This window comes from Orbicella faveolata, unplaced genomic scaffold, assembly GCF_042242905.1.
Source record: "Orbicella faveolata isolate gen_17 unplaced genomic scaffold, um_ofav_v1 contig_3, whole genome shotgun sequence".
In the NCBI taxonomy this organism is placed as follows: Eukaryota; Metazoa; Cnidaria; class Anthozoa; order Scleractinia; family Merulinidae; genus Orbicella; species Orbicella faveolata.
The window spans coordinates 9,562,501-9,590,244 of record NW_028301558.1 but is presented as its reverse complement, the minus strand read 5'-3'; the positions used below and the strand labels follow the sequence as shown (position 1 = coordinate 9,590,244).

Below are 27,744 nucleotides of genomic sequence, written 5' to 3'. Positions count from 1 at the left end.
AACTGAACAACGAATTTTAAAAAAAATGTCATTTAGTAGGCATCGGAAAACCAATTAAAGTGTCTACGAGCTTTGCGCTTCTTTTTCACGCCAATGGGTTTGATCACGTTTTCAGCAAAGTCCCAGCTAGTCCCAGGCTCCTGATGATGTACAGCTTCCCGTTTCCGAGTAGTACTGGCAAAAAGCTAAAGAAGGCAAATGATACGTTGTTTGGTTGATTGACTAAATGATTGAATGAATGAAACTTACAGTAGCTTATGAAGAACACTCTTACATGTCTTGACAATTCTTCTAAATTGTTCGATCAGACACACACAGAACACTTCTTTTTTCTTTGTCATTCATGCGAACAAGTGGATTTTCTATCAGTAAAGGAATTACTTGGAGTGTTACCTCGTCTCTTTGATCACGCGATATTGGTGAGGAAGTATTATCAGATTGCTTTGCTTTGTTCTCGCCAGGAACCTAGAAAATAAGTCAGAATGATATATATTTTTATACCGCTGTTTTACACATAATTACACGTGGCTTGAAGATATGAATTTTCTCGTGTTAAAAACAGTATTTTGCTCACTCGCTACGTTCGTTCGTAAAATACTGTTTTACGACTCGAGAATAAAATTCATATCTTCGCACAGCCGTGAAATAACCTCTATATATTGACTGGTGCGATAACTTACAAGTACCTGATAAGAAGGAAGAGAGGCAAAGTTTGGGGTGCTCAAAGTACGAGGCTCTTCCATGGAAATCTCCAGCATACTTGGACTGTTTTCGTCACGATCTTGTGGACTCTTCAGGGACTCTAATAAGTAACAAAAATTGTTATTATTACACATTTTGAGCACTTGGTTGAGAGCATACAGCTTATTTACACTAGCATCAAAGTATGACTTCCTCTGCAGGCGGTTAACGATTATTTTACAAAAACAAAATCAAAACCAGTAGCTTCCTGCAATAAACCAGCACATTTGCCTCGAAGCTTCGCTTCTCAGGCAGAGATTTGTTTAATTTCCGCGGGGTAACTATCAGTCGAGAATTCCTTATACATACAGAATGATAAATGATGTCAGAGGCTGCCTCCAGCAGTAACAAAATCTAACATCTGATACTGCGGGTCCGTAACAGGTAAAAGTTTTGGTACGAGGCAAGTGGCCCAGGCATCAGGCCGGCGCTTGTGTCCGGTTTCAGTAGCATGAAAATTGAACCAACTAGGAGTATTTCTACTACCATGGCATGGTTACCCCCAGCATTAAATTCACCGGTACCATTAATACACCCAGGTAGAGAGAGGCACTGTGAGAGCAAATTGTCTTGCCCAAGAACACGACACAGTGTCTTCAGCCAGGACTCGAACCCGGACCGCTCGATCTGGAGACGAGCGCATTAACCATGAGGCCACTGCGCCTCCATAACAGCTACGTCCGTTTAAATCTGAACACCAGGGACCATTCCTATTGCCTTACCTGTTGATCCGGATGTATCAAGAAAGAGAGGGTCTTGTTGGGTATACAGATCTTCAGACTTTATTGACTACAAAGGAAAATGATCTAATTATCTAACCGCTTTAATTTAGACCAAGGGCTGCTTGGAATTCACTTACTGCCGAGACACACTCATTAACTATTAGCTGAGAAGCGTTCTTTTAAAAATTTATAACCAATGGCTTAGATATGTTTGTAGCCCTTTCTTGTAGGCTTTAGGCCAAGGGTTTGTCTGGGACGCATGTATAACTAAGACACACCCATGATGTTGGCTATTAGCTGAGAAATGTTTTTTTAAATTTCTTACTAATAGCTAAGATGTCATTACTGATATAGTAATTTCCTGTCATATGTCACTCCTGAAGTTGTTAAATTGAGCCTAAATTTATGCTATACTTTACAAAAGTACAATCATTGCCGCATCGTTTGATGATAAAATATATATAAAATATATATATATATATATATATATATATATATATATATATATATATATATATATATATATATATATATTATATGGCTAGCTCCGCGAGCGGGCAAGATGAATCAAACCCTGCGCTGTGATTGGCTACCCGAGCGGGCAAGATGGAGCTATCTTGCACGCTCGGGACTACCCGCCGTGTCCCGCAAGAAAAATTTCTCCGAAAGTCATATAATAAATCCTTTATTGACCAAGCTTGTTCGGTCAAGATGACTGGATATTGGCTTCGTTCTTTTTTTGCGAGTTTATGGACCTCGACTCCGTCTCGGTCCATAAACACGCAAAAAAAGAACTTGGCCAATATCCAGCCATCTTGACCTCACACTTGGTCAATAACCCTTATATACATGCCTCGGTGATCTGCTAACTACGTCATTCTTAATGCCAGAAGATAGACGACACAGAATTAACCGAACCGAGATTTATTATACGACTAAGATAGTGCAGAGAACTACTAACTAAGATCATACAATCAGATCGTTCCATTACCGGTCCAACATTCTCTAAGTATTGGACCGGGCATTGTCCTGAATGATCTCGCACAATCATTCTTGAAAATTTTCTTGTAGTTTATGGCTTACGTTTCTGAAAGAAACTGCTTTCAAATAAACTATTCCTTTTCTTTTCTTCCAAATCTCTTTCCTCTTTTTTGGTTTTAACAACAGACGTGAGTATACGCCTAATCGGCGGGCCCCCTATCATAATTGCGCGCTTGAAGTTTGCGATGTTTTTCCAGTCTGTAATCATGGCATTTTTTCTAAACATTTCAGTCGTGTAATAAACGTCTTCTCTACCAAGCTGATTCGGGACCGCACTAGGGAGAATATCGACTTTCGGTCACTTTTGTACGGACTTAGCTGCACTCGATCCGTACTGTCAAGACCTCTGGCCGATTTTCTCCTCAGTGCGAGCAACGCGGTTGTTTAATAAGATGCATTTATAATATGACTTGTATTTGTAATAAATATGACGCGCGCTCTGATTGGCTAATACTAGGGCACCGGTTATGCCCACGGGCCGATTATGAAGGGGCTGCAAAAACCCAAGCAAAAAGCCATATAATAAAATACTTATTAACCTTGAACGTTCAGTCTTTAAGGGAAAATCTCAAACAATCGCTAGGTCAATACGGCAATGTCTCGGTTTGAGATTTTCCCGTAAAGACCTCACTTTCGGTTAATAATTAGCTCTTATTAACCGAGCAGGAGGTCTGTATGGGAGAATCTTGACCGAGGTCGTGAGTACAGACCGAACGCAGTCAGGTCTGTACACTCGACCGAGGTCAAGATTCTCCTATACCGACCGACTTAGCTCGGTTAATAAGATGTTTATTATATGGCAAAGAAAACTTTAATTCGTTTAATGTAACTGGTTTGGCAGAGATGAGCTTAACTTTAACCTGCCGAAATTTGCTCGTCCTCTTAACATTTTTTTTTTTTTTTTTTGTCATCGGGCTTTTTGGCACTTCCATAAATGATTGAGAAGAAAATAAAAGAAAATGGTGAACATTTTTGTGTTTTAGTTTGCTACTTTTTCAACGCAAAATGAAACCGGTCTAGATGCCGGTCTAGATAGGAAAATCTAGACCGCGGTCAATATCGATTTCAGCCAATCAAATTCGTGAATTCGGTAGTTCCCAGTCCTTGTAAGACACAGCCATATAATAAGTAGTTAGTAAGTATGAAACTTGACTAATATGGCGGCAGACAACTGATAAATTCAATAACAGGGACGTCAATCTCAGATTTGAAACGGGGAATGCCTATCATTACAGAGTTTGGATTGTGCCACTGTAAAAACGGCCAAAAAAAACACATTCTACAACGCAGATTAAAAAATGCCTAAAGGAGTTAGAGCACTTACCGATTGGTTACTTGGCTGACTTTGAGATGACAATGATTGACTGCTCGCCATCAGCGAGCCAGAAGTGCTGTCTGGGAATTAAAAGTAAACAGACTTTAAAAAAAGGGAATCAAATATCTTGGTCAAACTAGGTCGACGTTTTTTTTCTGCCATTTTTAATGCAGAGTGCACTATTGGGATGGTTTGGGGGCTGATGTCCGCTGAGGCAATAAGATAATACTAACAAGGCCATAAGGCCATAAACTAATAAGGTCATAAGGCAATAAGGTGTAAACCGTTAATGTTTGTTTAATTAATTAGTCTAGCTTGAGGCAAGGAAGTGGTTCGGGAGGGGTAGGTGCCCATGTGCACTGCGTACAAACGTGTATCACCTACCTTACTATACTTCATTCATAACATCACAAAGCGATATATTTGGTTTAGGAAACCTCTTGCTCTCCTTGTTTAAACTGGTAATGATACCGTAAATCCTCGAATCAGCGTCCGGGCGCTTATTTCAAATTTAGGAGAAGACGTGGGGCGCTTAATCGAGGTGGGCACTTATTTAAATTTTTTCCCAAATTGTGGCCTGACATGATCATTTTTTAATACGTCATCTGCGCGTAAACAACAGCAGAAGCTGTTTATCGACATAAAAAGCTGATCCTAAAGTTTACATCGCGGCACTATTAGAAATTCACGTGGTCGCAAACTGAAACAATGTACAAATCTAATACTACATGCCGAAAACCATATCTTTGCTGTCTCATTACTCGTCCACAAAATAGGGGGAGGGGGCGCTTATTCGAGGGGGGGGGGGGGGGGGTGGCACTAATTCGAGGATTTACGGTATTCTAATTCTGTTTACCAGAAGAGAATTACTGCATGATTGTAAAGGAACGTTTCGATATGGCAATAATTGGATGTGTATTAGATGCATTTGTCTTGAAAGCGGTAGGACGCTTCAGCGTAAGATGAAGACAACGCTACCATAACTAAAGGGTTGCTGAAGGAACACATGACGTCTGAAGAGAGCGAATCACCCATACACCGCTATGTTATTATTATATCAACCCCGACTGGGAGCAATACAAGGCGGGTTTTGTCCTTGTGTACCGGTACGAAAGAACCGATACAAAAACAAAACAAAACAAAACAAAACAAAACAAAACAAAACAAAACAAAACAAAACAAAACAAAACAAAACAAAACAAAACAAAACAAAACAAAACAAAACAAAACAAAACAAAACAAAACAAAACAAAACAAAACAAAACAAAACAAACAAAACAAAACAAAAAATAAAAAACACCTAACTACATGTAATAACTCCTCAACAAAGGATACCCAATAAACGTTCCCTTGTGTATCGGTAGACAAGGACAGCCAAAAGAAAGCTCTCTTTCAAGGCTAGACTTTTACAGAGAATGGGTTCAATGAAACCTTAACGAATCAACAGAGATCTCTTGATTTTCCTTTTTTTTCTTTCATTTCTTTGTTCGCTTGCTTACTTGGTAGTTTGATTATCTCTCAACGCTATGTTCTGACTCACCTGGACTAACAGGACTATCCGGAAATGACAGTTTCCTAACTTGTATGACCCCATCTGATAGGCCTGGTAGTTTATGTTTGGAACCATCTTTTTCAGATCTTTTCCTCTTAACTGATTGACGTTTGTCAATTTCAAATACCTCCGCACTAAACTCCTGCACGGGTGTTTGCGAGAGTTTCCACGTATTCTGGCTAAACAGAGTATCAAAGTCAACTTTTGCTGTCTCCAAGCTTTCTTTTCCACGCAAAGTGTCTCTAATGTTGTCTCTCGAAGAAGATACAACCACAACTTCTGTTACAACATTATGTGAAGTACCACTATCCTTTTTGTTGCTTTGAGTTTTCTTTTCTGAGCCACGAATTGACGCTAAAGAAAGTTCATTATCAGCAAATGTCTTCGAATGTGATGACCCAGAACTCGATTTTGGTTTGTCACTAGCTGTTGACTTTCTTTGTCGAGCATCCCTTGGTTTAATCTGAGTGAACTCCTCCTGAACTGAAGGTGAACCATCCGAAAAACAGGGAGGTGCAGTGACCTCGTCAAATGAAAAGCTAGCGTCCAAGAAACTTCCCAACTGTGATTCTGATAGCGAGCAGTGAAATTGTTCGCGTTCAGGAGTAACATGCGGCAGTGCTTGCTCAAGTTCGAACTCGTGGCTTTTTTGACTGGAAGGTACAACACTAACATCAGGGGTGTTTTCAGCTACGGAAGATCTTCGTTGGAGAATCGAATACGATTCTTCGCTGCTTTCTCTGAGCTGTGAAACTTCACTTGATGAAAAACACAGCTCCTCGGGCAATAGGCCTTTTAATGGCTGTTCGACAGCCACACCTGACTCTCTTTCAGACGAAGGAACACAACTTGAGCTCACCAACGGTTTATCTTCACATAAGCATTCTTGTGAGTTAGACTTCTCGTGTTCTTTTTCTGCAGTTGCGTGTCCTAGGAAAAAAAAAAAAACACTTACAATTATTCTTTGAGAGAACATTTCTAGCAGTTGCAATACTCTATATACAGTGTACATTGCCACATCCTTCAAAGATAGAAGTAACAACCAAAGAAGAACCGAAATTAGGCACCACGTTACCTGCAAAAAATGTGCAGCGTTAAAATTTCGGAATTTTTATCTCGGACGTGTAATTTTCGGACACTTTTTATCTGAGTTCGGACAAATCTTGGACAAAATTTCGGACACTTTGCTAAAACATAACAAAAGTAAATACTGTACTTGTAAACGCACCTACATCACATATATATTATAATTAGCACTTGTAACAATGTCAATACTGTACTTGTAATCACATTTATATTACCTATACGCAATAATTAGCACTTGTAACAATGTACCTGTAAGCACATGCAGATAACAAATAAATTAAATTTAAAAAAAAAAAATGAAACAACAAAAGTAAATTTATGGCTACAAAACACGAATTAGACTTAAACAATTTCTGTCAAAATGATAGTTTTACTGCAGACGGATACACGATCACGAGGTTACGTATTTCAAGCAGTCCTCAACTGGAGTTTGCTTCGTAAAGGAAACTAAGAGCTTTGGAGCTACTCAAAGTTTTATACTGTGCCGTAAATATTTCGAACGCTTAAAATTTCGGACGGTTTGATTTCCGGACACTTTTTTGTCCGAACTTGGAATCGTCCGAAATTTTTCGCAACTAATGCAATTCATCTGGTATATCATGAAGGCTTCATTTGACTAAGACGCAGTGAGAATACCCCCTCTTAGTTTGACTGTTTCTCTGGAGCATGAATACGTTGCAAAGCGTTCTCAGTTTGATTGCTGAATCAGATGCTTTTAGTACTATTTCAAAACCTAGTGCGAGGGTTTCATCAGGTTTCCAAATGCGAGAAACACGAGGCCGCAGTCCGAGTGGTTTTATTGTTTTCGAGCGTTTGGAAACCTGATGAAACCCGAAGCACGAGTTTTTGAAATTACTTCTCCAACAAAGAAAATTAGTTCAAATTATCATTTGAATAAGTTTTCTCAATTCAAATATTATAATTGAGACGTGAAATGTGATTCCATCACCTAACTGCTGCTGCTGACAATTTTTGAATATTCATCAATGTCACGTTGTTACCTAGCTGTTTGTCAGTTCTGAGCGAACACGTTGCTTCGCAAAGCAAATGGCAGAGTGCAGATTTAGACCTCCTAAAACTCGCGAAGAAGAGGAAAAGTGTGTGGCCAGCGCTGTTCCGAGGTGACGTGTGCGTCTAGTCTGTTAAATGCAGGGGTAGATAGTAAATTAATACGCTTTAGAACTGGAAATTTCTAACGTTAGTGCCATTTTAGGTCGGAAGTGTACAGCAAGGTTGAAAGCGAACCAAAAGACGAGGTCGCTACCAATGAGCGAGAATAGGACAATCACATGACTTTTGGAGGGCATATAGTTTATTTGTGGCCCGAGTAGCATCATTCGCGCCCGAGCGCGAAGCGCAAGGGCGCAAATGATGCTACGAGGGACACAAATAAACTATATGACCGACAAACGTCATACGATTATCATTATTATCAATACACAAGGCCAAATCGTACAAATTCATTTAATAAGAAAAAAATGTTTAACAGAGATGTAGCATGAAACTATGGTATGGAAAGTTGTTGCTACAATACGAACAGCTAAACAAGAGCCAAATAAAATTCCTTTTTGTTTACAATAAAATGTCAAATATAATCTAGTTTTAAAAAGATTGGTAACAATGATTAACAAAATGACAGTTAACATTTAAAAAAATGATAGTCTTCCCGTTCACAGGCAATGGACTCAGACTGTCTTTGCTAATTTCATCAAATAAGTTACAACTTTTAGTCGCTATCATCGCTCTCGATTATTCGGCGGCGTTTGCGGGTTGATGGCGACGGTTCTTCATACTTTCCGTGATAAATGTTCATTGTTCCAATCTGAATATGTTGGGTGCAATTTTGGTACGGCTGTGCCAAGGAAATAAATTGGTTTTGGAGAAGAGACTGTGGGTTTAAGTTTGAGCTAGGACCGGCTGATGGGCCCGCGACATTTTGCCTTGTGATTCCTGAAGCTTCTTGCTGAACAGCGAGTTGTGGCTGAAATGTGTCACTTAAAATCTTTGAACACTCTCTTTTTTGTGCACTTGTTGTCTCGCTGATGTAGTGGGAAAGGCTCCGTTCATCTTTGTGCTTTGTGATTGCACAGATTTTCCTTGCGTCCACACCGCGCTGGAACAAAGAAGTGACAGTCGATGCACGAATGTAGTGATTCGTGTACCGCTCCGATAACTCTGCTTTGATGGAAATCCTTTCCATCATCTTGCTGATAGTATTTTTTCCCATAGGCTCATTTCTGTACCAGTGTCGGGTGCTTGCAAAGTTTACATTCTTGGTGGTAGCTTTGCTTGGAGTCTGAAACAGTGCCTTACAGTCGGGATGAGTCTTGCCGAGGTAAAATTCAAACGCAGCCACTGGATCAAGTGCAGTTGAAGTTTCGTACATACGAACATCCGAGTATGACTGCTCAGACTGTTTAGCGCCTCCTTGGTAATTTTTAGTTTGTTCAGTAAGTTTTTCGGTGATGTAACGGGCTCCAGTGTCATCAGTTTTTATTTCAAATGACTGCCTTGTAAGCTCCCGCCATCCCTCTCTGCCGCGGCGAGCAAAATGAAAACACAACGAAAACCAAATAAACTCAACTAACTTCTCCGCATCTTTCCAAACGCCGTCCGTGTTCTGCCCTTCCATGAAGTATCGATTCAATTTCTGCATGTCTCCTGACTGAATGGATGATTTGTGTTTTGGTTTCGCATTGTTTTCTTTCGTAAATAGCTTGGCCTTCGCTTCAAACATTTTGTTGGCAGACATAAATTCGCTGTCTTGCAAAATGTTTATGTTTAGGCTGAGTGGAGCACAGGTTAGATGGCGATGAATGGCCGCTCTAATTCCAGTCAATGCACTTGGAGTTAATGCTTGGCCTTTCTCTGTTTTCACTTCAGCGAAGAACTTTCGCAGAATTTCACTCAAGTCCGTTGCACTTACTGTTTTGAGATCCACTGTAATTTTTCTTTTCTCACACCATTTCTCGAACTTTTTTACTCCCCACTCAGTTGCTCTCTTGGTGTTTTTCGCTTGAGCTTTTTGCTCAATCTCATCCAGTTGCTCGTTGTCTAAGTCCGAGTTTTGACTAGAAAAAAGCTGAAAATTTGGGAGTTCTTCCATTTTAAAATGAAATTTCCAAACGGCAAATGTTCACTACGCAAGCTGTTCGCACCTGAATGGTTTTCCCGCGTCAATAAACGTAACCTGATTGGTTAATATTCATCGGATGATGAACCGAGAACCAATCAGCTGCAGGGCCGTTAATACATTAACGGCCCGCTAGGAGTCATTTGCGGCCCGCAAAGCGCGTGTTTTCAAGAGGGCGGTTTTCAATTTGGCCGCGTATATTGATAATAATTTAAATTTAAAAAAAGAATGGCCCTTTCTGTTTTGGGGACTTTAATAACTGTACCGTTACATTTAATATCAGCAGTAAATAATTTAGGTTTAAAGTTTGTTTTGTAAAATGTGTGATTAAATAAAGTTGTTTATCGCCACGTTGCATGAATAATTAATGAGTTTGCGTTGCAAGCGTTTTTAAAAATGTTTTGTCTCACCTGCTAAGTCAGTTGAGTCAGGGCAAGACTGCTCCTGAACTTGGCCTTCCAGTGACGATATGTCACTATGCATTTCGTAAGTTTGAGGTGGAAAATAGCTTGGTTTCCACTCTAGAGAGGCAGAGCGAAAATAAATATCTTGGTTAATAATTGAAATAGGAAATTACCTCACACACACAAAAAAAGGGCGTTAAAGGAAGTTCCGTGAAGTATCTAAGAATTTTGGAGGGGTAGGGGTGGGAGTGCACTTAAATTGAGGGAGATTTAAGTATATAAAATTTTATGCCCTAGTAAAAACCGTTAGAGCGAAGCGTTAACTAACAGCAAATCTTAGGTGTGGCAAATTGCTCTTTGAAGGGGAGGAGAATAGCACACAACACACCAAAATACAACACAACACAATAGAGCAAAACACAGCATAACAACTAGCAACGCAACTAGCAGCACAATTAGCAAACACAACTAAAAAACACAACTAAAAAACACAACTAAAGGCTGCCTTATTTTTAACCTTCTTAATCAACACAAAATACAAAATGCAACACAACACAACACAGCAAAAACAAAATCACAACCAGATACAGCAACTAGTAAAAGTAGCGAAACAACCATCATTTGGCTCCGGCTCCGATTTTGACATGTTTCAAAAATCACAAGCTTCACATAAGCATAGTGCCACCAAGAGATTTTAGCAGTAGGCAAATTGGAAGTTATGGGAAGGGAAGCAGAAAAAACGTTTGTTCTTTCCTGTGACTTTCAGCACTAACAGAAGGTCTGCCTCTAGGATGCTTACCTTCGTTAAACTGTCATCTAAACGAACCATTTAATGTACACAATGTAGATCATGTGAAACATATCATTGTGACGAAGTCTGTATAATTAATTTAGTTTTCAATATTGACTATTTGTTTTCTTTTTTGTACATGTAATTATGCAGTTGAGGGCTAAACTACATCAGTCAATAGACTGCTGTACATACTTAAAGACACTATATGACAGAGCCAAAAGGATTTCACTCACCTGGAATTTCAGCCAGTTTCCTTTCCATGTCATCTGGGATGAAAATCTGATTATGATTATGAAGCATCAAGCTTTCTGCTTCTTTACCATCTGGAACATTGGCCTCTCCTTGTTGACAAAAAGAAAGAGAAAAAATCAACAAAAGACTCATTTTCTGAAACTATTTTTGTTGAGCTGATCACAGCGGGCCTGTGCATTGTTGTCCTTTTTAATTTGGAGTTTGAGGACAAGGAAGTTTGAGGTAATACTTTCTCTCGGCGTTAACAACATCACTGTCCAAAGTGGAGTACATGAACACACAGTCCTGTACATGTAGCATGCACAATAACAAACCTTACCTTTTTAAATTTCTGATGAAGGAGGACATAATATTAATTAAGCCACCAAAAAATTTGGAAAGATGAAACCAGATCAGCTTAATTTTTCCAAAAATTCTCTATTACTGATTGCAATAAAGCCTGCAGTATCTTCAGTAACATTGAAATTAAATTATGTTGTACATAATGTTATTAATCAGTACAGGCTTTTAGCCAGAATTTGAAGAGTGGACGTCCAATATGTGCTATAATAGGGCCTGCTCAAAGGCAGCATATGAAAAATAAATAATTTTCTATAGAAAGTGGCCGTCCTCAGGATGCCTGGACACCCATCTGGCTAAAACCCTGAATCAGTACCACTGCATGCTTATTGAACGCACTGTTAACTATCAGCGACAAATAAATATTACAAACAGAACAAAAAGTTCTTCAAAGAAGCCAAGCTAGTTATTCACTTCCTAGGTTACAAAGCATAGCCACAGAGTTGAACTTAACACCTGGAAAAAAACAAATCCAGCTTAGCTTAGTAGCTGGGCAGACGTTTTGAACCATGGACTCTAGATTTCAAATCTAGTGCCCTAAAGAACTTGGTCATGCCGGCTCCAGCAAAAATTTTAAATAAACAAACAAATGAAAAACAAAGTAAAACAAAACATGGGCAGGTGGGGGGAGAATGTTCACTATTACCTCCCACAAGTTGTTTCCTGAGTTGTCCGGCTCTCCACAGTTGCTGTAGTCTAGCCTTAAACTGGGGACAGGCTGAACTATCTGTGACATCACTACCAAACTGTGTGTTGCCCTCCCCTCCAGCAAACTTGAACTCTTCAATGCTGATTAAAAACTCAGCATGATCCTGATCAGCAAATAAAGAAGTGGATGTGAAGTTAAATTTTGTAACGTTTACACAATAAAATACATGTGAGAACCAAGGTGACAACTCCAGTAAAGCCTGTGCCATTTGAACTGCACACTACAGGCAAATCAAATTATTCTGAGCATTCAGGCAATCATTTTGGCCATGGGACCTTGCCCAAGATGCACATTGTGGAAAGAAAGGAGCAGGCTCAGAAGGGACATAGGGTAAGAAACTGGTGAGAAAGGAGATCCTTTATATGACCCTTACCTTAAAATGTGTTGACCAGTGATTGCACACTGCAAATGGCTGTGCCACTGATTAAATTAACGTATTATAAAAACGTTCTGCATGCAGCAACATAGGCAAGTATGGTGCATGTATTAAATAGAATGCTAGTAAATTTTTTTTTATTTTTATAAAACACTCCAAGAAAAAGGAAGGAAAATCATTTTTTTTTTAACAATCAAAAGGTTATTCTCTCTGTTTATGCCATTGTCATATCAACAGCTTGCACTAGTTTTTTTTTCTACTCAGTTATATAGAACTACAGGTTTTAGTGTTTGCTTTCTTGCAGGGCGTTTTCTAAATAAATGCAATTTACATCTTTTATATTTTAGCCCAGCTCAGTTACAGCTGTATGTACATACACGTATACATAGGTTGCTTTCCATTCAACCAAAAATTCTGAAAAAACACTAAAATGGGGACAGATGGTATGGAAATGTCCTGGTAAAGTTTCCAGAAATGAAATCCTTAGATTGTTTAATTTCCAAAAAGAGATCAGTTCCACCAAAACCCCTGGAAATTGCAGGTGGAGGAAAATCAAATGGTACAGAAATTCCCTGTAAGAAATTTCTGAAAAAGTTTGGTATACATGTACTTCGCAAGGTTGTCCTCTTTTCTGGAAATTCTGGAAAATGCTGTTTATTCAAAATATCTCATCAAATGGAAAGCACCAAATGATGCCATGACCTGAGGCACTTTTGGAAATGCATAAAAAAATTACAACTTACCAACTCGTTTTCTGCAGTGGCACGCACTGAGTATTTTTTGATAAAAATCAGCCCACCTAGGATGTCATTAAGCTGAAGACTTGTATTATCTCTGCAGCAAATATAAAAACAGGTATGAAGTCATAATTATAGTCATAGCTTGCATCATGTTTCAAATGTGTCTAATTAGGAGCCTGACTGTAAGCAGAAGAATAAGAAAAATACAAATAACATTTAGAGAACTTCCACACATTATTATTAAAAAATGAGTTATGGTTTCAAATGACTCCCAAGGAATGATTTTTTAGTCCAGATCAGCCGATGTGACAAGGTTTCCATGGTCCTTGATCTTCCTGCAAGAATTTCAAGCATGCCTGTATGTTTGGGGTCAGTGTGAATTTTATTTTTTTCATTACTGCATTGGCCTTCAACATACATGTATTAAACAGAAAACATTTATTGCCACTTACCTTTTAAATTCCTCAATGGCAGCTGGAGAGAACTCAGCTTTAACAAAGAACTTTTTGTCACTGATTACAGCTGATGTTTCTTCAAGCTGAAAGGTGAAACCAAGCATTTAAACCTGTTCAGTACATGTTAGGACTTGGTCCATCACAGAGTTTCCACCCAGCTGTATTTGGAAAAGGTCCCCATTCATATGGCAGAGAGGGTTGGGGAGGGGGGGGGGGGGGGGGGCATAATGTGAGAGAAAGTGTCTTACCCTGGCCATTAACTCAAACTCAAACCATTCAGGCTGCAGTCTAGCATGCTTTAGAACTGTTAGTCCAGTCCATGTCTTTCTATGGCCCTAACTAATTATTACATACATGTACGAACACATTTGTCAAGTGTTTTGCGGGAAAATACATCACTTGTCATATGAAACCATGTCTGGGACTCAGATGGCGTATTTGCCATATCCTTGCTAGTGAAGATATTGATGACTTCAGTGATATCACATTTGACCCTTTAACTGTATACTTAAATTTTTTGGTGTATGACCCAAACATCTTTGGATCTTCCTCGGAAATCTTCATTTATCTTCAGAAATCTTTCGTGATCTCCCGAAATTCTCTTGTGTTTAACAAGTTTATGAAAATAGTTGAGATAGATCTTGAACTGCACATGATGTGTTAACTTATCTCTAAAAGGTCTCGAGTCGTAGATGGAGATTTCATAATCAATCAAACAAATGACATTTGTTTCATCAAACTCCCAAGCGCAAAGATCAGAGGAAAAAAAATCAACCGCAGTGGGGTACTTTCAATTAGACAAAATCTTAGATTTTTACCAGAGAAAAAAAGCTTTATGCAATTTTATTAAGATTTGAGATGTTTGGAAATATGACAAAACACCATCATGAGTTTTAAGGGCAAGATCTCCTGGTGACCATGTATGTTTGAAATCTTGAATTATAATTCCAAATCTTAATATCATTTAAATATCTTGTGTTATTATCCACAGAATTTCTTGTTATATAATAATTCTAGATCTTGCTTACAATCCAAAATGTCAATCCAGATTCACAGTAACCATTGCTGGCCATGTTGTACTCCCTGAAATTGATTTTTTCCATGGACACCAAGAATCGCAAGCCACCATTTTTCCTGACCAATCTCAAATGCTGGCAGAATGTCTTCAAAATAGCATATTGCCACTAAATGATGGTAGCTAGTGACATCACAATGGAGTACAGATCTTGTGGCTCAAGTCAAAATCTTGCATTGCGAGCTTGGGAGTAGTTACCCAACAGTTTTATATACAGGTACGGTGTAGAGGGAGGTCATGATGCTCTGATGTTCAAACCCCTACCCAGCCTTTTGGTCACCATTTTTGAGAGAAAAGGTGACCCCTTTGTATACCTTCCACAGAAACAGTACTTCTTTCACACAAAGAGTTGTCAAATTGTGTCCCTATTCTGTAACCTTAGTTTACATAATGGTCGGTGCAAAATGCAGACTGCAGACTGGGGGTAACACACAGACTGAAGGTACAATGCAGACTGCAGACCAGTGGTAAAATGTAGATTGCAGACTGTAGACTCTTTAACTGAACTGTGTTGCCATTTCCATCAATGAGAGCAAACCGTAAACAGGCTAACTGGAGCATTATTCAGGTTCAGAATGGAAGTGATATTCAAGCTAGCCTGAGTGCAGACTTTCACTGTGATTAGCCTGAATAATTCTGTTTATGGTCAGCACTCGATAATGGAAATAACCCAATATACAGTATACTTAAAAAATTTGCAGTCTGCATTTTACCCCTGCTCTGCAGGTGTCTACAGTGTGCAATCTGCATTTTAACCCTGGTGTGCAGTCTGTATTATGCCCTCAGTCTGCATTTTACCCCAGGTCTGCAGTCTGCATTTTACATTTAGTCTGTATTTTACCCCTGGTCTGCAGGGGTCTATAGTCTGCAATCTGCATTTTACCCCTGGTCTGCAGTCTGTATTATACCCTCAGTCTGCATTTTACCCCCGGTCTGCAGTCTGCGTTTTACAATGACCGGTTTGTATAGATCCCCTTAAATACTTTGATCATTCACCTGTTATGTTCAAGATACTCAGAATAGCAAAATGGCAAGTCCCCCTTACCTTCTGTGCAATGCGATCTCGTGCTATCATCAGTCGAGACCTTGTGTCATAACAGGCGATATCGCGCTATAACGGTCGAGATCTCATTTGTAGATGCCTGTTTTGTACTGCCTACATATATGTATTCTCGCTCAATGCTAAATTACCAGCGAGGCAAATGAAAACTTTGGAAGCAATTTTATATTTCGCGCCATTTTTTTCGCGAGCTTCGCCGACTGGAATATACGCTGATTGCCTGGTTTTCGTAGTTCCAGATCAAAAACCTTGTTACAACGTACACGTACCTTCAATACTTGTGCTCTTGCAATTTTAGGCAAACTGTTGGGACAGCTCTTCAAGGCGTTCTCGATCCAAGGTTGTTTAATCCAGGTCGCCATCTTGGATAGTGTGACAATGCCAATTTCACAGACTCGGGACGGGTGTGTGTATGTATGTGTAGAGGGGTGGGGTGGTGGATATAGCGTGCAAATCATTTTAGGGAGCTGTTAACCGTTCGTTGTAAAACGGGCGAAAAATTACGCCGTGAGACGTAAAAATTGGAAAATTAAGCTACACAAAAAAAGTTAACCGTAAAAAAAAAAAAAAAAGAAAAGAAAAGAAAGAAAGAAAGAAAAAGAAAGAAAAAGAAAACTAGCCACGAAAGTAAAAGTCTCAAGATCGGCTAATCAGGTGAAAGATCACTGAGGTAAAAGTGCTCCATACCTTTTGCAGCTGATGTCGTTCTTTGGATAGAATAGGCCTTGAATAAAGAACATATTAGTCAGCAAATATTTACACAATATACTTAGCTCTCAAACGAAACTAAACGACACCCGTCGTGCCGTTACCATTACGACAGTTATTTCCGCTGGTCCTGTTTTAATTAAGACTAAAATTCCCAGATTTTATCTTAAACAAGGATTATCCACTCCCAACAATCTAATGGGGGGAACCTTGTGTGTTCCGAGCAAGACCCTCTGTCCCACTTTAATGGGGATTTTTGGTTTTTCACAGAAAGAGACTGGAGCCAAGAGTGTTGCCCTGGCGACAACATAACAACAACAACAACAAGGTTTATTTGAACTGTAAAATTAACTTAATTGCTAATTAATAAATAAATTAAAAATACATACAGTTGCTGGTCACCCAAAATAACTAAAGAGCGAAACTAGTTGGGTGACCATTTATTAACTGAAAATAAATATAAGGTCAGAAAAGAGCATTTTACATTTTACACGCTTAATTAAGGAAATAAATTACAGAACAAATAATTCTTAAACATGTATACAATAAAAAGTACATAAAATAAAAAAAATAGTAACAGAAACACCAAAATATAGCAATTAGTAGTAAAACTTAATAGAAATTAATGAAATGCGAGAATAATCTCTTTTGAATGAATAGGGAGTTAGAATCTTAAATCTCTCATCAGTTTCATTCCATAATATAGGTCCATTGTATCGAATATTTCATTTAACACAATAGGTGTCATTCTGTTTCTTTTGTAATGGACATTTCTGCTGCCAAATTTGAAGAACTCCAATATTTCTTGAGATATTCTTGATTCAGTATTTTATTGTTTAAGTGGAACTATTTATCACTTTCCTCATTTGCATAATACAAAAACGTGAATATCTCTGAAACAAAAAAAGATATTCCAAAAAAGAAAAAGCCAGTCTTCTGTACTTTGAAAAACCTTTCAAATAAGCAGTGATTATTTTTTACTTCATAGGCACTTTAAAGGGAAAACTAAACGTCAAAAGTCACGCAGACATTCTTAGGCTCGTCAAGCGGAGACGGGCGTTATAATGTCTGCGTAGGAGCCGCGTAGGAGCCTAGGAAACCAGTAGATAGAAGTCAGTTTCGCTACAGCAACAGAACTTCTAAAACGTTCGCTCAATAAACATAACGGTAGTCTCCTACACAGACTTCCTTTGGACTTACGAATAACGTTAACAATTTTTTTTTTTTTCACTTCAAAAAACAAACAAGCAAAAAAAAGGCAACCAGACAAACCAAATCAACAACAACAACAAAGGAAAAAAAAAAAAAAAAAAAAAAAAAAGAAGAGGAAGAAGGACAAAAAAGAAAAACTCCTGTTTCGTGGTTTACTCTTTAAGCCATTACATATACGCCGACCGGTTACGCGTTTTACTAACGACCCTAAAAACGTATGGTTCTCGCATCACCTCATTTCTAAAACGGGCACTGCCAACCCACACATTTTTGCTAATTACTTTTTCGCAAAAGTTGATCTTTACCTTACTGTATGGCGAGATTTTTTAACAAACACCTGTAAGTGAGAACATTTTTGGTGCGAAAGTCGTTAAAAACAATTTGTCGTTGGATTATGATTTAAGTTCAGAAAGCTAGTGCAGCTGTTCAGTTTTCATCGATTTACGAAGCGGAATTAATTGCAGCCTAATAATCTGAAGTCGATGCATATGTTGTTATCAGCAGCAGATTAAGACGCTATTATTAAAGCAGACCTTAAATAATGGTATGCAAAATTAGTAAATTCTGCACAGCACATAAGACAACATATCTCAACCGGCCAACAAAAACAAAGCTCCTCAGGCTAACTTGAGTCAGGTGTAATGACGATTTAATGGTACACAAACATGGCTCACACACTTAATTAGCTATCATTTGCTTTCTAGATCATCAACCAATAGAAACGCGTGATAATTGATTTAAATGGTGATGTTAGGAGAGGTTAATGAACCATTTATGCAGCTGGACTGAGTCTTAATGGTATACACAAACATTGCCACACAATTAATTAACTTCAATTTGCTTTCTCGACGATCAACCAGTCAAAAAAGCCTGATATCTGATTAACATGGTAATGTTACAACAGGTCAGATGCACCATTTATGCAGCTGGAGGGAGTCTAAACACACACACATCCAAGGAAAAAATAAATAAAAAAGAGAAGAGATTGTGGTTTCAGAATTAGTTTGTGCACGATGGCCGCTAAAACACTTCTTCAGTATTTCTGCAATGGGCTATGCTTTCTGATGTTGTTCCACGTGACGAACTTTGCAGTGGCTGATCATCATGTAAGTAAAGCGAAGTCAAGCGAAATACTGACAAATGCTATTTTATAGCCTTGGGAAACACAATTATTTTAAGGTGAAAGCGCCTTAAATTCCGGATTGTAAAGTCTAGCTCTATGTTGTGTTCTTTGGCATGGAAGAGTTGCAATTTGACTTTTTTTCAGCTAGAAGTGAAGCGGAGGGCTGCCTTGAACTAGTTGGGCCCGGAATGGATCGCGAGGGATTAGTATCCTACTTAGGGGAAGGGTGGGAGCAATCTACCCTCGGTATTTGTGCTACGTACAGAAACCAGCAAATCGACCGATTCTTTTGCCAATAGTCACCAATAGTCACTAATAGTCTTGTTCTCTGAAAGTAGTTAATAAAAAAGCTTGTAATTGGTTGATATTAACACAACCAGCTGCAGAGCTTTGAAATCGAACTGTTATAGACATAAGATCAGCCTACAGGAATTGTATGTTTTTTCAAACGGGTTTGTTCTCGCGGTACAGTGCACATTTTTGTTTTGGCAAAAAAGGGTATGTATTTCTGCTGTTTTTAAAATTAAAAATTTTCTCCAAAACGTATCAAATTGAAGAAGCAATCGGCCGGGCGAAGTCACAAACTGCTCTTATTTGCAAAAGTGAATCCATGGCCACTACAGAAACCAGCGAATCAGCCGATTCTTTTGCCACCATTGGTCTTTGTTCTTTGAAAGTCTTTAATAAAAAAGGCTTGGTTGATTTAACACGATCATCTGTAGAGCTTTGAAATCGAACTTTTATAGACATAAGCTTAGCCTGGATTGTTTGTTTTTTTGAACGGGTTTGTTCTCGGGGTACACTGCAAATTTTTTAGCCATCAAAGGGTTGTATTTCTGCTGTTTTTCAAAATTAAAATTTTCATCCAAAACGTACCAAATTGAAGAAGCAAGGCGCAGTAACAAACTGCTCTTATGTAAAAGTGAATCCATGGTCACTATAAGTCTCTGGTTCGTTTTACGAACGCGTGTCTTCGAACACGCACCCTCCAAACGCGCCCCCTAGGACGCGCACCCCTTGTAATACACCGTTGATCCTAACAGAGGATTTGCAAAAAGTCTGCGGAGAAAGAGAACGCCTAACCTGTAGCTTGCTGCTCTACTACAGTTTCGTAATACTCTGCTAACCTTATTTTAGCAGAAGGAAAGTGGTTCTAACCATAGATTCGGCTTACAAAAATTTCATCGTCTAAACGAGGTTTCGATGGCAGCTTTATAAACCTAAATAGCGCAATGATTTGTCGCTGTTAAGAGTATCGCTCTAGAGCAGGGTTGTTTCCAGACAGAACTCAGGATCGCCGGTAACAGCAACAAACCAATTTATTTCCGTAAGGTAACTTCGCGAATTTACAGCACTAAGCTTCTTCAAATTTGAATCAATCTCTCTCACAGAAGAAACGCTTGCTCTAATATACATGAGGCTTAAAGTTCTAGAAACTTCTATTTGGAACTAAATTAAGTAGTTTGACACAGTTTCTAATCTGAGTAATTACGTAAGGATCAGAATGTTCTGGAATGTTCTTATACAAATTGGTCACGGCTGAATGACTTCAGGTTCTAAATTGGTCTAGAACTAGACTTGGACAATTTTTCGTAACAGTCGCAAGAAAATTATCCCAGACCGAAGAGTAAATTATCACTCCGAAGTGAAACCCTTTTTAAAATAGAAATTGTAAAAAATAAATACAGGAACAAACAAGCAAACAAACAAACAATGAGGACATAAACACAAGCAAACGAGCAAAATGTACGGACAACAACTTATTGCACGTGCTAAGTTTTAACAAAATTATTCTTTCTTTGATTGAATAGCCCTTTTCTAAACAGACTTTAGTGGTCGAGGCAAGGGTACTGATTTGTTATTTAATGTCTTAGGAATCATCGAACAAATCTTGTAGCACCACCTGTCCAGTGCAAGGTCCCCCCGGCCCAGCCGGTCATCCAGGGATACCCGGAGTTCCGGGAAGTCCCGCTCCCGCGGCATCACCGGGACGGGACGGGTTACAAGGACCCAAAGGAGAGGTTGGACGGCCAGGGCCCAAAGGAACGCCGGGGAGTCCTGGGCTCAAGAGAAGATGGAAGCAGTGTGTTTGGAACGATATCAATGACGAGACCGACCTTGGGCGAGTTCTAGTAAGACAAAATTTGTTGCTATCCCGTTTAGTGGTTGTGTCTGGAAAACCCGAATAGCGAATAGCGAATAGCGAATAGAGAATAGTGCCGAATAGTGAATAGTACGAATAGTACGAATAGTCTCGAATAATGCGAATAGTGGCGAACCGTTGCGAATTGTCGCCAATAGTGACGAATAGTGGGAAATAGTAGCAAATAGGGTACCCAGTATCTCACAGACAACCTCGCAGCAACATGGGATATATAAAGGATTATCAGGACAAAAGGTGGTTATTCTAAACGTAATTTCTTCAGTTTTCACCGCTGCAAAAGCGTAAATGCGTCTTTATTAGGTTATCCTTGTGTTTTCTGATTTCTTTATGTTGGCGATGGACACCCCTAGCCCGACTCCTTAGAAGAAAAGGTTATAAATTCACTGAAATTCTGTTGCTTATTTGTCTTATTTGGATAATCAATTAACGCAGGATATAGCTTAGATTTTTTTGTTTTTATAACCAGTTATCAGAGCACTCGTTTGTGTCTTTTCAGTTGATAAACTAATCACAGACCACTTGCCTCACATTTGTGTTTTATTGTTTTTTGCACAGAACGTACCTGGTCGAATTTATCAGAGTCCGCGGATAAATGCTTTCGCTCCAAGTAATCAATTTCATGAATCCAGATCAGTGCTGAACTAAATCGGTGACTATTGACGACTATTCGTCATGATCACTATTCGCGACTATTCGCGACTATTCGCGACTATTCGCGATTGTTCGCCACTATTCGCACTATTCGAGACTATTCGTACTATTCGCTATTCGCCATTCGCTATTCGGTCGGTCTATGTTTTTCTGCCTGCCTGTCTGTTAGTCTGGCTGTCGATCTGCTCTGTCGGTCTGCCGGACTGTGTATATTTCTAGTCCGCTTCTAATCAGTTCTTTGTTTTCATTTTAAGGAATGCCCGTTCACTAAGGCAGCCCCAAACACGTATCTTCACGTGGTTTACATGGGGAACATTCGCATCACTGGCTGCACATCTTGCTGTATGCGCTGGTTTTTCACCTTCAACGACGTCGAATGCAAGGCACCGGCTGCTGTTGATGCTCTCGTGTACCAGAGTATCGATGTCAACATTCACCGCTCGGCTAACATTGAAGGTTATTGTACTGGACTTGGCAAGGGCCTGGTACGAGTTGGTCTCAACGTCGGTCGATGCAAAGGCCGTGGGGAGGCCGTGCATAACGCGTACACGGGTTGGAATTCAGTCAGTAGAATTATTATAGAGGAGGTGGAACCTCCCGTTGTCTAGAGCAGTTAGGTTTAATCCACATGCTGGCGTTTTAGGCTTTGTTTAAAACGACGCAAAAGTTACATTACTGTAAATAATGTGGCAAAGCATGCTGGGGATAAGTCAATAAATTAAGACGGTAAACTTATGATGCAAGTATGGCTGCTGTTTGGCTTTGCTCTTTGTGTGGCTTACCCTTTGTTCGCATTACGGCTCGATTACGTTGCAGAGGTTATCATAATAGTTTAGCGACTTATTAGAGCGGTTTTCAAGCGAGTGGCGTGAAATCAACCTTTGTGGCCAATCACAAAGGACAAAGGCAATCAATTAACCAATCAAAACTCGTAGTAAATACCTGGAGTTGCCGCGAAGCGCGGGAAAACGTGTGCGAGCAAATTGCGATTGGTTTTGGTTTTACTTCTGATTGGATGAAAAAGTGGCGAGAGTTTTTTTAAGGTGGCTCACTACATTTTCTCCGAATGTCATTCTCGTTCCCAGAAGCCGCGCTGCTTTTGGTCAGCACCAAGAATCGCGACCTCTGGCCAGGTCCAACACTGGAAGTGCGTGATTCACGGACTTCCCCTCACTTCCGGTCTCATTCTATTGGGTTTGCAAAGCGAATCAGGACCGGAATCTCACTGGACCTGTCCAGAGGTCGCAGGTTTTGGTGCTGAAGAAAAGGAGCGCGGTCTCTGGGGACGAGAATGTCCGAAAGTCAATAGCGCGCGTTGCGATAGGCTGTCAGACGTCAGCATTACTCGCGCGAGGAAAAATAAAGCAAGTAACCCTAAGAAGGAACGAAAACGCTTTCAGCACTTTAAACGCGTTCAATTACTTTGGTATACGTAGCAATAGTTTGAAACTGCTTTAAAATACCTGTTTAAGTCTAGGGCTGAAATATATGACAAAAGAAAAGATAAACAATTGGTGAAAGAGTTTAATCTATTCTTGCTTTCTCCCTTTATTTTTGAGCGCTGTTCAAGTATCACATATAATGGTTAAAGAATTAAGAAAGCAGTAATTAGAGAAAGGAAAATGTAAGACACCTTAAAGGCCCATTAATCGATCTTTTCGAGCCGTTGCTAAGGAAAATTTATTCTCATATAACCTCATCATTTTTAGTTAGTTCAGAGTTATTTCGTGTGTTTTAACTTTTTCATGATCAGTAACACTAGTGATGACGTCATCAGGTAACGCCTATGGTCATGTGACTAATACAGAAAAAATGCAAAGGCTCCCAGGCAAATTGCTTTATCGGGATTTTTTCCATTGATTTAATATTTTAATTTAAATTCTCATTACGCTATGCATCGATTTTGTTTCATTTCTAAAAGGTCAGAGTTTGAGAGCATTTCAAAATATTGAAAAATTCGTAATTTTCTGAAGAATAAATAAAAAACAACATCATTTCGGAAAAGGAATGCATAGCTATGTTTGCAACGTTGGCTTTAATCGAAATTCGTCGAAAAAGGCTGGATTTAATGAAAAACCGCATTTCCCCTAGCAGTTAAAGAAACCTGAAGTGCGTCCGATATATATTGAAAGTTACCTTAGCATCGCGTGCGCAATTTACACTACCAGCGCACTTCGGTAAGATCAAACAAAGCCACACGGAATTAGTTTTTCTGTCTCTGTTGCTCTTATTTTTCTGTCTTTCTCTTATTTTGTCTTTGCTTGTACTTTTTTTTACTTTGCATTTTGTGAAACACAAAGAAAAACATCTAAAATGTAAGCGAATTTGCAAGTTTTTGAGTTGCTATTATTTTCCGCGCTGAGGTTTACGTAAGTAACCGGAAGTGAAATTTCACCTCCTTAGCAACGCGCGCGAGCGCGCATGAATCGGTTGATGCGCCCTTAAGACAATCGTGTAGCGTAGTCGATGCAAAACAATTACTTTTCGACCCTCAAATGAAAACCGCTCTAGAATAACAAGCGAGAGAGAAGAACGTGGAACGAATAAGAACCCTCACCAGAGATTTTCATTATGTGTTATTGACACAGGGATTCTCCCCATTTATGAGATCCTAGCTCAGTGCATTATCAGTTTCATATTCACAAATCGCTAGGCACTCTCACCTATCCCTCATCCTAGCTTGCACCATTGCTCTTCAAAGGGCAACTGAGTTTCATAATTATGGTTAAACTGCACGAGTAAAAAAGTGCTTTATTTTTTCAAGTTTGAGGGTGTGCAAGTTTTTTTTTTCTTTTTTTGTTTCACACAAGTACAAAATATCAGATTAGTCCTATTTTATCCTATGAATACAAGTTCAATCTGCTTACCCTGGTTCCATATGTTCTCTCTGCTCTGCAGTTAATATAACGACATCCATCACATTTCAGCTGTCTGGTCGATCCCATAACATATCTATCGCTTCGCGCTTCTTATCTTCCCCTCTCCCCTTTGAACGTCTGACACGCAGGCTAATGTTCATTTTTGTCTTCAAACAACTTTGCAAGCACGTCTGCCCCCGAATTCAATTGATAAAATAACATTGAATGCCACAATATTTACGTCTAGTAGAGATACACTCTTTCTGTCATATAACGTATTGAAGTCTCTACTAACTGATTTGATACACGCGAAAGCATCGTTTTACAATCATTCCAGAATAGTCCATTTCCGAGTTGCGTTAATCCTCTCTATCAATTCTATCATTCATATGAAAATGAGTTTAATTTCGATGTGAATAAAATCCTATTTCTACGTGAAAGGATGAGCACCAAGACTCTCTTTGAGAAGGAGGCTAAAGGTAATTCGGAAATGGCCTGTTGCCTCCTCTTTTGGAATCGCAACAGACTCAAACTCTAAGTGATCAGTTGCTGAACTCTCAATAACTCCTGCACGACTTCGTTCGCTGTCGGTCGCTGCTGTGGGTTCGTGGCTCGACACCTTGTCATCACCTCCTCAAGTTTGCTCTTCACAAAACTGCTGCCGTCGACGTCGCCAAGTAGCATCTGCATGACCGCTGGAATCCTCCAAATTTCTATTTTTTCGTCGGTTTTAGGCGTCGAGTCTGATTCAGATAGCCCTCTTTGCTCTGGTGAAAACCATGAATTTGATGCCGTCGCCCTCCTGTGGCCGCATAGTATTCTATCTGCTTCCGCAACAAGTGGTGTATTATCCAAGTCGTTTACAACTAGGTGAAAGTCATCAGTGATCAAGTATTGGGAGAGCGCTTTTCGTATGTTAGCCGTATCGCACATTACAATTGTTCCGACTGGACTGTTGTGCAGGTAATTCATGACCTTGACGTAATCCAGGATCAGCTGAAATCTTGTCTGTAAATTGTTGTACTGGGAGAACTCTGGCTGCTGAAGACGCCGATCTATAGTTTTCCCCGAACCGTGTTTATAATGCATCGTTACGGTCTGCAATAAAACAACCAGCATATCACCAGAAATTACCGTACCCAGATCTCTTGAAATTAGCCAATCAGAAGCCGTGTTTACTGTCCTGATATCCTGCGATATCAAGTCACTGACCTGATATGGTTGGGATATCATGCTCACTGGCCGAATCTGGGTGCGGTAAATACCTCACTGTAAGAGTAAATAAAGGTTATATTTATTTTTTTCTTGGAAGAAATGTATGTGACGTCCTATCTGAAGCCCTTCATAGTCGTTTAGGATTTGCTCTAATCATGATTGATATTGACTCATAGGCAATACAGTCAAGGCACCCAAATTAAAATGAAGGAACTATTTTCCATTGTATAATAAGAATGGGAAAAAAAATGGAATGTTTTGATTTAATTGTAAGGTGCTTCTCATTAAATATTTGTTGAATGTGGCCGACGGTGGAAAGAAAGAACTTGTTCTTCACACACACCGTCAAGGTCCGTCTGACCCGGCTTCAATTAATATTACATTCTTTCTTCCTGCGCTTTGAAACAACAGCAGATTCTCTACATCATCACTAATACAAGCCGTTGCAATCACAAGTAAATTTATCAGATGTTACAATACAAAAACTTACCTCTAGTTTATCGTAGCATCTCCCTATAAGACGAGTAACAAAGGGCCCTTGAAACGTTTCCATCCTAGTCATTCCGCGTAAACAGCGCTTCTCACAGCGCCGGGAAGCGCATTTCATGTAAACAACTTCGTGACCTCTCCACTCCGCCATCCACTTCACTTTTGTAATTCCTCCGAACACTTTCTGCTTGAGATGAACTTGAGGAGCAATTTCTGAGCAGTCCAAGAAAGGCTTGCATTCAGTCCAGCCCGGAAAACTGAATGTTCCGTTAGGGCATGGCACACAACTACTACGTGATATGAACATGTTGTCCGTACACGCCATCATAGCGTGCGGTTTGTCTACGTGGTAAGCGACGCCGTTTTTTTGCGTCTCAACAGTAATATTATATTTTAAAGTACCAACAGGTTTATTGTAATAGGCATTAATCAGGAGCAAGGCCAAGGAAACTGTTGCGATACACAGGACAGCTTTTAATAAAGCTTTTAGCCTATGCGGTATCTTCGCGAAGAAGGCCATCATGGCTACTAGCAGCATCATGCGATGTAAATTTCAGCTAGTTTCTAAGTCATCTTCATATCAGGGAAAAATTAAATTCTGAAAAAGCCTAGCAACCTTAATGGATCAGTTTTCAATTTTCGTCCAGTATGTAAATTATTTGGAAATTAGTAACGCTTAAAGGCAAAACGCGACTTGGTGATGTTAACAATATTTTTCATGTTACATGCTAAGTTCAATAATACTGACATATTTCTTACAGGAAAAATTCCATCTCCATCCATCTCTTGTTTGCTCCTTTTCATTTTCCATTTTAACAAATGACAATAATTGATTGCATTTGATCGAGTTAATGGTTGCCAGTGATAAGGTGCCCGTGTTTTATAATTTTTTTTTTTTTTAAGATTCGAGATGAGCGGGTTGAAAGTTTTGCCTGAAACAGCAAAACCTTCTGGGTTGTTGGGTTTTTCTTTTTTATTAAGTTGGGTTCCGTGATGAACGAGAAGTTTCACTTCTCAACGCTGTTGGTTACCATGGTAACTCTGGGGGTGAGGCGTCTATTTTCATGCTGCCCTTTCAAAGAAAGCTACAATTTTGTCAACACGGGCGGGAGGTTTCCAGTGATTCGCTGGGTGGCTATAGGTCCCTGGAGGTACTTCCTTGTATAAGCTAGTGAGAGCCTAAAGGCCCTTAAATAGGGTATCTGTTTTGGCCATTTTGGTTTTAAATACGGTACGGTTTTGCACTCTAGTCTTGATATGGGTATGTCTTTAAGAAGAAGCTGCTTTTTAATTTCATCATTAACGATAAGACCATCAACAAAAGGCTCTCACAAATTATATTTACAGCAATTTAACTTTGGTCTGAACAAAGGAACTAGGGTATTTGTGTAAGGGTCAGGTCATAAGTAGGGTATCAAATTTTTGGTCAGGTCATAAAAAGGGTAGGAAATGTTGCAGATTTTGGTCATAAATAGGTCATAAAGGGTTTTGGGAAGCGGGCCGTACACCCCAACGCAATTTCTCTATGAGT

The 27,744-nt window shown here is 39.4% G+C and overlaps 3 protein-coding genes across 3 annotated transcripts; 1 reads left to right on the top strand and 2 right to left on the bottom strand.

The window, feature by feature from the left end:
* Positions 1-587: 587 nt before the first annotated feature.
* Positions 588-16,405, bottom strand: LOC110069486 (uncharacterized). Its single transcript, XM_089298221.1, has 10 exons — positions 16,063-16,405; positions 13,656-13,741; positions 13,207-13,297; positions 12,025-12,190; positions 11,021-11,128; positions 10,001-10,111; positions 5,360-6,301; positions 3,829-3,899; positions 1,464-1,530; positions 588-802 (listed from the first exon to the last, which is right to left on the bottom strand). Exons 1-10 carry the CDS (start codon positions 16,249-16,251, stop codon positions 603-605), a joined length of 2,031 nt encoding a protein of 676 aa, XP_089154347.1. The 5' UTR covers positions 16,252-16,405; the 3' UTR covers positions 588-602.
* A 2,277-nt stretch (positions 16,406-18,682) lies between these two features.
* On the top strand, positions 18,683-22,394 carry LOC149106294 (collagen triple helix repeat-containing protein 1-like). Its single transcript, XM_089298361.1, has 3 exons — positions 18,683-18,819; positions 20,711-20,968; positions 21,906-22,394. Exons 1-3 carry the CDS (start codon positions 18,727-18,729, stop codon positions 22,257-22,259), a joined length of 705 nt encoding a protein of 234 aa, XP_089154487.1. The 5' UTR covers positions 18,683-18,726; the 3' UTR covers positions 22,260-22,394.
* Positions 22,395-24,456: 2,062 nt separating this feature from the next.
* LOC149106293 (protein O-mannose kinase-like) lies at positions 24,457-26,796 on the bottom strand. Its single transcript, XM_089298358.1, has 2 exons — positions 26,215-26,796; positions 24,457-25,607 (listed from the first exon to the last, which is right to left on the bottom strand). The coding sequence occupies exons 1-2, from the start codon at positions 26,752-26,754 to the stop codon at positions 25,044-25,046; spliced, it is 1,104 nt and encodes a 367-aa protein (XP_089154484.1). The 5' UTR covers positions 26,755-26,796; the 3' UTR covers positions 24,457-25,043.
* Between the last annotated feature and the right edge of the window lie 948 nt (positions 26,797-27,744).

Coding starts and splice junctions, on each gene's coding strand:
- LOC110069486 (XM_089298221.1), bottom strand. CDS start 16,251: ATGATTTGCACGCTATATCCACCACCCCACCCCTCTACACATACATAC. Junction 13,742..16,062: donor CAAGAGCACAAGTATTGAAG/GTACGTGTACGT, acceptor TTCACCTTTCAG/CTTGAAGAAACATCAGCTGT. Junction 12,191..13,206: donor CCACTGCAGAAAACGAGTTG/GTAAGTTGTAAT, acceptor TTTGCTGATCAG/GATCATGCTGAGTTTTTAAT.
- LOC149106294 (XM_089298361.1), top strand. CDS start 18,727: ATGGCCGCTAAAACACTTCTTCAGTATTTCTGCAATGGGCTATGCTTT. Junction 18,820..20,710: donor TTGCAGTGGCTGATCATCAT/GTAAGTAAAGCG, acceptor TTAATGTCTTAG/GAATCATCGAACAAATCTTG. Junction 20,969..21,905: donor CCGACCTTGGGCGAGTTCTA/GTAAGACAAAAT, acceptor TTTCATTTTAAG/GAATGCCCGTTCACTAAGGC.
- LOC149106293 (XM_089298358.1), bottom strand. CDS start 26,754: ATGATGCTGCTAGTAGCCATGATGGCCTTCTTCGCGAAGATACCGCAT. Junction 25,608..26,214: donor GATGCTACGATAAACTAGAG/GTAAGTTTTTGT, acceptor GTTTTATTGCAG/ACCGTAACGATGCATTATAA.